At 40.5% G+C, this 9,776-nt stretch overlaps 1 protein-coding gene across 1 annotated transcript; it reads right to left on the reverse strand.

The window, feature by feature from the left end:
* Positions 1-2,466: 2,466 nt before the first annotated feature.
* Positions 2,467-5,901, reverse strand: si:ch73-127m5.2 (uncharacterized protein LOC561202 homolog). Its single transcript, XM_053639168.1, has 4 exons — positions 5,816-5,901; positions 4,203-5,144; positions 3,836-3,965; positions 2,467-3,587 (listed from the first exon to the last, which is right to left on the reverse strand). Exons 2-4 carry the CDS (start codon positions 4,981-4,983, stop codon positions 3,176-3,178), a joined length of 1,323 nt encoding a protein of 440 aa, XP_053495143.1. The 5' UTR covers positions 4,984-5,144; positions 5,816-5,901; the 3' UTR covers positions 2,467-3,175.
* Between the last annotated feature and the right edge of the window lie 3,875 nt (positions 5,902-9,776).

Below are 9,776 nucleotides of genomic sequence, written 5' to 3' on the forward strand. Positions count from 1 at the left end.
TAGGAAGGTGTCAGAACACACATTGCATCGCAGCTTGCTGCGTATGAGGCTGTGTAGCTTCAGACTGGTCAGAGTGCCCATACTGACCCCTGTTCACCACCGAAAGCACCTACAATGGGCAAGTTAGCATCAGAACTGGACCATGAAGCAATGGAAGAAGGTGGCCCAGTCTGATGGATCTTTGTCTTTTACATCATGTGGATGGCCAGGAACGTGTGAGTCGCTGACCTGGGGAAGTGATGGCATCAGGAGGCACTATGGGAAGAAGGCAAGCCAGCAGAGGAAGTGTGATGCTCTGGGCAATGTTCTGCTGGGAAACCTTGGGCCATGGCATTCTTGTGGCTGTTACATTGACGCGTACTAAGTACACCCTTCATGGAATGGTATTCCCTAATGGTAGTGGCCCAGCATAATGCTCCCTGCCACACTGCAAAAGTTTTCCAGGAATGGTTTGTGGAACAAGACAAAGAGCTCAAGGTGTTGTGGGATGTGCTGGACAAACTAGTCCGATCAATGGAAGCCCCACCTTGCAAATTACAGGACTTAAAGGATCTGCTGTTAACGTCTTGGTGCCAGATACCACAGCACACCTTCAGAGTTATTGTGGAGTCCATGCCTCGAAGTGTCAGAACTGTTTTAGTGACACAAGGGGGACCAACACAATATTAGGAAGGTGGTTTTTAATGTTATGGCTGATTAGTCAGAGAGAGAGCGCGAGAGAGAAACTTTTTTTGACTTTTAAAACGCCTTTAATGTATCAGTGTGGTATATTTACATATTTATATTTTTTTCAAAGGGAACCCATCAGACACCCGACACCCTCCACCCAGGAACCCCAAACTCCTTCAGTCTTACTGTAAATCCATTATAGTCATAGATCGGTATAAAAGTCCACAGCCCTGTTTATAGTAAGGCTTTTCTTGCGGCTGATGTCCATTTTCTCAGTCTGAACCATCTCCGTGATGACAGCACGTTCAGGTTTTCTTTTTTTGTTGCATGTTGTGCAGATTTGATGATATTTTTTTGTCCGTGAAGTAGTTTGTCAGCGATATGTTCAGTTTTCCTTCAGTCAGTTCTAAAAACCAGTTTAACTGTTCTGTGGTGTAAAGTTGTTCAGGTTTTTCTAAAAAGTTAAAAGTATTTAGCTGATCTGGGTTGACCTCTACCTCCTCCATGTCTGTGAGCGGTTCCTCTCCTGTAGCTCCTGCGCTGCACTCTGGGTCCTGGTTCTTCTGCATCACAACACTGTGCTGTGGCTGTCTGAACGATCCCACCACCTTGTCCATCTTCTCTCTCGTTGTTTTCAGCTCCGCTTTATTTTTCTCAGTAGTGTTGCTCAGTGCCTGTGGGTTCTTCTGTTGTATGGAGTTGTTTTCATCCTCAGTGTGGACATGAGGGCCGGGGTCACTGCTGGCTCTGATGCCCATAACGGTATAAGGGGTTTACAATTAAATCTTTCTTCGGTGTTGGTTTAGAGTTAGCATCGGCAAGGGTGTCAGTGCTATCACTGGGTGCTGTGTTTGTTTCAGTGTTGTTGTGTTCCTCACTGACCTCTTTCAGCTCTGACTCGACTGTGGCTGGCTCTCATCTGCCCCAGGCTCCTGTTCTCCGGTGTTCTCCCGCTGACTGTCTACGCGCTACTGCTGTACCCCGGCCGTGTCGCCCCCGGAGCTCCCCGGCTGCACAGCTCTGCGTGGGCCGTTTATGCCCGATTTCCCCACACCAAAAACATCTCAGGCATTCGGTGGTGGCAAAGACGGTGTAGCTGCTGTCGCCGTCGTTGCACTTGAAATTTACCTCCAGTTGTCCTCGCGGTTGTTTATAAACATGTAAACTTGTCTGCGGAAAGACAGGACGTGTTTCACTGCAGAGTTCTTAGCCGTCATGGTGCTGGCGAACTTTCCGAAGCGGGCCAGCTCGTTTTTGATGAATGGGGGCACGTTGGAAATTACGACACGCGTTGTAGGGGCAGATAGAGGAGTAACGTGTATCATGACACCTTTTAGCCATATTCCTCTTTCAATTAGCGTGTTAACAAACCATTCCTTTTTTTTTTATTTAGGAGAACCACCACCGCTTTGTTCATTCGGGAGGCAGAGTATATGTTCTCACACCCGACCTGCTCTCCCACCGCTAGCAGAACCTCCTTCACCTGTTCTCCATTCTCCGGCACACCCCTGACGCCATGGCGGAGAAACAGCGTCTCCCCGCCGGCGTCAGGGGCCATGGCGTCCCGCTCCCTCTCACCCGCTCTCAACTTTTACTGGTAACTCACATAACTTAAACGGTCAGTAATTATATAATAGAAAAGCAAAAAGACAAACTCGCAGAAAACTTTGGCAAGATGCCAAACTGCTCTCGAGCGCTCTGTACGCCACGCTCGTTTGTCCACTGCGCACGCGCAGAGAGAGAGCGCGCGCGCGCGCGCGCGCGAGAGAGAGAGAGAGAGAGAGAGAGAGAGAGAGATTGATTATGTCTGGAATGCAGTGAGAGTCAAAACAAATATAGCTATCCAAAGTGAATCAAATAAAGCAGCAGAGTTAACTGAATTAATCTAAAATCCATGATAGAGACTACAAGATGCTATTAAATATGAAGGCAGCGAAATAAATCTACTAAAGATTTATTACACACATATAAGCAGTCTAAAGTACTTTCTAAATACAAGCTGCAGGTGATCACTAATTCCTAAAATATACATGTACAATGAAAAAGGATACGCAATACCCCTCTTCAATTCAAAGTTAAGGTAATATTCCAAATAAAATGTTTTGTGATGATGACAATAGAAGGGTGAATACATTACATCTCATATATCAATGACTTTTCAGACATTTTTTTTTTATTCATCTGAACCACACTCTGCACTTCACAAAACATCAGTTTGATTTCTTTCAAGGTTATAGAGCCTCCTTGTGTGTTTGTTCTTCATTAAAATAAAAAACAGGAATCTAACAAATAATGCTTGAAAAAAAAAAAGCTGATTTCTTATTAAAACATCTTGGATGATATAAACCACTCACCCTTCCTAATGAAACCTTTTAGACACCCAAAAGAAATACAGAACATTTAGACGAAGGCATTTAAACAAAATCTAAAAACATCAAAGTTAAAATGTGCTTTAATTCAACACTCAGCATGCACACAGTGCTGTCAGCGTCCATCAGTCTCAACACTATGATAAACCTGTGCTTGTGGCACTGAGACCACTCGATATCGTCTCATATCCTACAGACACCAGAGTCAATACACTGCTCTCTATGTCTGTAGACTGTGGAACCTGTGGGTCAACAGTGTCCAATCGAATCTGTTTGTCTTTCTTCCTGCTTCTTTTTGCCTTCTCCTTGGGTTTGCCATCCTCCATGGTAGTCTTGGGTTTGCGCGTGCGTTTTCGGATCCTTCTGACAGGTGGCTCAGGTTTGGGATCCGTGTTCCCTGAGAGGATGCGAATCTGCCGGTCAATGACAGTATCAATAATGTCAAGGGCAACATCCATCATGCCATTACCGAGGCCATGTGTGACATTGGAGAACAGGCGGCTGTTAATGGGGTCTTTGAAAACTTTTCGCATCTCTTCCAGATAATTCCTGAGAGACAAAACCAACAAATAATTTATTTCTCCAACAATTTTATTTACCAAAGGCAATATCACCAAGACATAGCCCAGTAACTTATCAAAACCATTTTCAGGATCAAAGCATCTACATTTAAAACTAGTATATCCTGATTTCTGTAAAAAAAATAAAAAAATAAAAAAAATAAAAAATAATAATCCTATAAATATAGGACAAAAAAAATCCGTTAGCTGCACACATTGTAGTATACAAAAATTTACCTTGTCTCAATTATTTTTGACCAGTGCTGAACCTGGTTTGTCTCTGGCAGTAACTGTTTTGCCATATTTTCATAATCCACATACTGTAAGGAAAAGTCCTTCATGTCTTTACATAGTGCTGCTGTGTCACCTGTATAAAAAAAAATATATAAAAAGTTTCAAAATGAACACAAGGCAATGATAAGATATATTGTAGTAAGTTATTAATTATTTAGTATATTATGTATGTGCATTATGCATTTAGTGTACCTTAACTATAAATTACATAGTTGATGTTAACTGTGTCAATCAGTAAACATGTTATTGATCTAAATAAAGCCATTTTAAAATCAGAGTTTCCTTCATTGTTGTAATAGGTGAACCTCACCCTCAGTGAGTTTGGAGAAAGTACTAGATACTGCCGTGTTGGTGCTTGGTGACAGGCCAAAGACATTCAGCGATTCCAGGAGGGTTTTTTTACTGGCTGGACCCCGACTCACTCTAGTATAGGCAGCCAGAGATCTGAGGGACATTTTCTCAGGTGGTTCCAGCCTCCGTTTTACTTCCTCATAATGGATTTCGTACTTTCTGGCTTTTGAGCTCTTCATGTTAGGATCCAGCAGAGAAGCGACCTCTGCAAAGGGGACCTGCAGTGATGATCTGGCACTGTCCTGAGACACTGCGACACTCTCGCTTTGTGATGAGCCTTGTGGAACATGAACTTGTGATGGCGCATGGCTTTGAGACTGCACATGACTCTGTGATTGTCCATGACTTTGAGACTGCATGTGACTCTGTGATTGTACATGACTTTGAGACTGCATGTGACTCTGTGATTGGCCATGGCTTTGAGACTGCATGTGGCTCTGTGATTGTACATGACTTTGAGACTGCATGTGACTCTGTGATTGGCCATGGCTTTGAGATTGGCCCCGTCCTTGACCATGGCCATGCATTGAAGCCTGTACTTGTGATGCTATCTGAACTGTATGTGGTACACTTTGACAGGTAACATCTTGTGGCAGGACATGTTGCGTAATGATCTGCGCAATGTTGGGGGCCTGTGGCGGAGTCTGATACATTGTTATGATAGGATTCCCAACGGTCACATGGACCACCTCACTGTTTGGGGGAACAGAGGCCATGTGCATTCCAGAAGATGGATCCATTTTGCAAAGTCTCTTCTGAAACAGAGTTTTGCTTAGTTTCAACAAAATAGTTTTAATTATTTCTTGTCTCTTCTTGCAAAATTACAGTAACTAGAACAGTCATTTGGAGGGCTTTTGCTGCAATGTGATATCAAAACAGTGTCTGGTTCCCCCATAAAACACTAGAAATAAGAAAGAAAAAAAAACCCGTTAGTTTTACCACATTCTCACATCTTTATAACTCACTTTCACTTATTTCAAAATAACTAACTACAGTACAGTGTTAACCGCAAGAGCAAATGACTACCGTCACTGCACGCGCGTACGTGAACTTTGGAGAAGGCGCGTGCGATTACAAAAATTCTTCCTTCAGCAGCGTCGTCTGTGCGCCGAATCAATTTTGGAGTCGACTCTTGATTCGCCTAGACTCAGAGAATCAGTTCTTTAGGGGAGCGACTCCCAGGTCTACATATAATTAGGCTTGAGGGCTTTCGGTAACTAGGGAAATGCTGAAACCCGACCTGTCTATTAAACCAGTTCCCTTAGAGGAAATACAGTAGCTAGACTGCTACATATGACAGCCTGCTAAACAAACCCTGATTTTTTTTTCCAAGTACAAAAATAGCTCACTCAGCAATGCAAGGCCACAGGGGCACATTTTAAAGAGACGGATAGTCCACTTGTTTTTATGAACACTGCCCGAGCAGGCCAAAGCCTCTTGCAGGGAAGGGGGGGGGTCATGTTGAAATGTAATGTAGCCGGGTTTCCTATCAACCACACAATCCCGCATTACTTATGATTTACACCGCTAGGCTTGAATCGGATGAAAGTTACCGACGGTATTCTTACTCACCGCGCTACTGTTATAGTCCTATTTAAACGGTACTGATCCTGGAACAGTCCATGGCGAACCGACCGAAGGCCTCCTTCTTCCTCGATGCTGTTTCGGCGGGTTGCAAATCAGCAGACGGACCACTGTCGCCATAGCTGTTTGATCTCGAGTGCTCATTGGTCGATGTTACTGTCAATCAAGGGCCACTCGTACGTTGTGTTGTTGAGTCCAATGTCAATCATTGCGTTATTATAAAATGGGCGGAACATCCGGAGCTTTGCCTGGTCCGACAACAAAGACAGAGGAGCGATTTAGTGGTTTTAGCTTCATCAAATTCTTATGAATTGTATTGAATCCGTATTATTTAGCTTTACACCTCGCTAAATAATTATTGATTTAAGGTTATATTTTAATTACGATTATATTCTAAACATTAAAGCTCAATGGTAAACCAAAAACCCTATCTTGTATATCCGTTTGTCTGATTGAACGTTAATGTTATTTATGTATAAATTTTGCCGGGTGTGAATAGACTAAACTGTCCGATCAAAATATGCAGTGCTTCTGTATGTAAATCAGGAACATTCCGATCCTTTGTATTCACCCCAAAGTTGTTTTTTTTTTTTTAATTATTTATACAACCCGCTAGATGGCGCCCTGTGACTGCATCTCTCTCTCTCTCTCTCTCTCTCTCTCTCTCTCTCTCTCTCTCTCTCTCTCTCTCCCCCTGAACGACAGCAGGGTCAGGTGTAGATTTGCTAGAAAAGCATAAATGAACACTACTTCAGCAGTCTGGAAACGCACTGTGTTTGGCAGACTGATAAACAGGTCAGTGAGTCCACTGCAATTCTCTTTCAGCCAAGAAATACTTTTGCATGTCTGGAAATGCTGGAAAAACATGCAATTTAAGGGGAAAATCTTTTTTGTTGTTGTTGTTAAAAAAGCATGGATAATCCTTCATTCCTCTCCAGTGACCGATCAGACAGTAGTGCTGGCTGCCAGGCAAATCACAGGTTTATATTAATGCACTGGTTCTAATATCTTATCATTTCCATAGTAACAGCTCATTCACAGGGACTTGTACAACAGACACTACACATAACCTAACACTAATAATAAACAAATTAAATTTTTTAAAACAAATAAATATATATGTAATCTTTGAGAAGGTTAAGCTTGGACACAGTTTATTCATTTATGGAGGAACATTTCTGGAGTCTCCTGTGGCAGCACTTTGCAGCCCTGAGGTAAAGCTGTCCCTGTTCTGTTTTATGTTTTTTTGTTTGTTTGTTTGTTTGTTTGTTTTTTGTTTTTATAGCTGCTGTAATGTAAGTGATAACAAGAACTTGTTTTATGGATGTTCACATTATCAACATTAAATATAACCATAAACAGTTAAAAAGTATTAATAAATAAAAACATATATTTGGTAAATTGCTGTAGTATAAAAGGAATAAAAGACTTCTGGATGTGCTGTTATAGGAAAGTAATCAGCTTTAGGGTGGTAACATCACACCACCCTGTCTCTGGCAATTTTCCTCTAACACAGTGGTCTCCAAACCTCTTCCTTCAGATCTACCTTCCTGCAGGTTTCATCTCCAATCAAAATCAAACCTGTTTTAGTTGATAAACAACTTCTTAAGGCAATGATTAGATGGTCAGCGGGGCATGATTATGGTTGGAGCTAAAGTCTTCAGGAAGGTTGGTCTCCAGGAACAGAGTTGGTAACTACTGCTCTAACAGCACATGCTGATGTGTTTTATTCTTTAAATATCACTTAATATCATAATGATCAGATCACAAATATCAAAAGAAAGGTAAGGAAACAGTGTGAAAAAACTGAGATTTTTTTTTCCAACATTTGCTCACAATATTTATTAACATTTAGAAATCTGGTCCTGGTAAGTAAAGCATGTACAGTCAATTGTTGTTTCCAGTTTGAACCTTAAAAATATGTTTCGTTGTCATGGTTATTTGCTTATATGTATGTTGGCTAAAAAGAACTATAATAATATTTTCAGTTTGTTGAAAGAGAAACCATAAAGTGTTTTGTGAAATATAGATAATCTTTTCACAACTGTGTTTAGGAAAAGGTCTAAACCTTGTCATGACAGTTGGAAATTAGCAAGTTAATCACCCTGTATTAATGAATTCTGATGCTTTAAATGTATAAATGCTATTATTTCCCCCCTGATATTTTCATCATTTAAGCACTATGAACCTCTTCTCTATATTGGACATCATGATTGGTTAAGGACATTAATGCAGTGGTAATCACATGGGTGGTGAGATTAAAAACAGAAAAAAATCCATGAAGCCTCCTGTGTTTTCCACAGCCCACCCCACTTGAAACACTATCACACAACAACATTCAGAGCCCCTGTGGCTGCTGATGATAAATGATCTGCCTCTCAACTGCCTCCACATTCGGAACAGATAAGGATAATGAAAGCTATGGCACAAACTTCACACTTAGGAGTTTGTAGATTTTAAAGGATTCTGATTTAAAAAGAAACATTCACTCACATTTTAACATTTTTACAAGAAGAGTTTATGTATTTTAAAAAAGCATGTCAATGTTCAAAAAGCATGTTAACCCTTTACTACATGGTGTTACCATATGGCAAAAATTAATTTATCTCCAATTTTTTGACAGGCAGTAATAGAAAACTACTATTTTCCTATGTAATTGGGAAAAGTGGGTTTAACTTTGACATTAAAAAGTGCCATCTCAAGCATTTGGTGTTATTTTTTTACTATTATGCTATACTATTTGACTGTATATACTATATAATTTACTTTCCACTAATGCACATTGTTGCCATATGGCAACAATTTACCAACTTACCCCTCTAAAAAAATGTCACATTTTTTAAGTATATTTTTTTCTTGAACTAATTCAAGTAATAAAAATCCATAAAAAACCATATTTTGATATAAAAGTAACAATTCATGCAGTAGAGGGTTAATACTTCTGTGAATGTTAATTTCAATGGAGGTCAATTTGGATATGGTTTTTGAAAGTCCTGCTATAATTATCTATATCATTTATAATCCATTAGACAACATATGTGAGAATGAGTGTTTAATGTATTTATGTAATGTATGTATTTAATGTATATATGTCTCTCTGGCTTTGTCTGTTTAAGCCTATATGCCTATAAGTCTAAGTTGTGTTCAGTCAACACTGATGAAGATTGATAATGCTATAATTGAGGTAAAGCATTAGAGAACAATGATACCTTGTCATAAACATGTGTAGGTCCTGGGAGATTCTTCATGACTCTATATTAGGAATTAGCTTCGGTTGGAATTAGTTTCAACAGAAGGAGTTAATAGGATTGGGAACTGGTTCCTTTCTGGCCTGGGACTTCATATGAGTGATAAAAACATCACTCATATATGTACACGTGTACATGTTAGTGTGAACCTGCATGTTTGAGTGCATAGAAAAGCTTTGATCTTGTGAACAAGGACTAAGAATATTAACTGTATTACCCACTGGTCTTAAGCGATTCACTGAGATTTTCAGTGACTAAATACAGTTTCCTGCTGCTTCGTTTAAAACCTTTCGACATGTTTTAACATTTAGCTTCCTAAACTCCTGCCGGGTATTTTTTTGTTATTGTCACGACTGTACCGGCAGCACAAAGACTGTTGTGTCTGTAAGGTCCTTAAATTTGCAATGAGAGTTGGAGGGGCTGCCAGCAATTTAACCATTGTGTTGCCATGACAACAGCAGTATCTGTAGAAAATGTAGAAGATTCTGTCTCCTCCATTAAAGGCAATGTTTATCGAGGGAGCAGATTACTGGCAATGATGAGTGTATAATGCAGTATATTAAAGAAGAGGTCAAATGTGTGGGGGGATGAATGCATGATCTGAGAGTGGAATATATGCATGGTGGTGTGGGAGCACTGTTTCAATCGGCCAGTGTGAATGCCACTAGCAGAAAGGTCACCTATGGGCTTCCAGCTGTTGT

Source organism: Ictalurus furcatus, chromosome 13 (genome assembly GCF_023375685.1).
Source record: "Ictalurus furcatus strain D&B chromosome 13, Billie_1.0, whole genome shotgun sequence".
NCBI classification, from domain to species: Eukaryota; Metazoa; Chordata; class Actinopteri; order Siluriformes; family Ictaluridae; genus Ictalurus; species Ictalurus furcatus.

What these genes read in the sequence shown, in the direction of transcription:
- si:ch73-127m5.2 (XM_053639168.1), bottom strand. Translation starts at nt 4,983, where the DNA reads ATGGATCCATCTTCTGGAATGCACATGGCCTCTGTTCCCCCAAACAGT. An exon ending in TTTCTCCAAACTCACTGAGG is followed by an intron (nt 3,966 to 4,202) that starts GTGAGGTTCACC and finishes TTTTTTATACAG; the next exon opens with GTGACACAGCAGCACTATGT. An exon ending in TCAAAAATAATTGAGACAAG is followed by an intron (nt 3,588 to 3,835) that starts GTAAATTTTTGT and finishes TTTGTCTCTCAG; the next exon opens with GAATTATCTGGAAGAGATGC.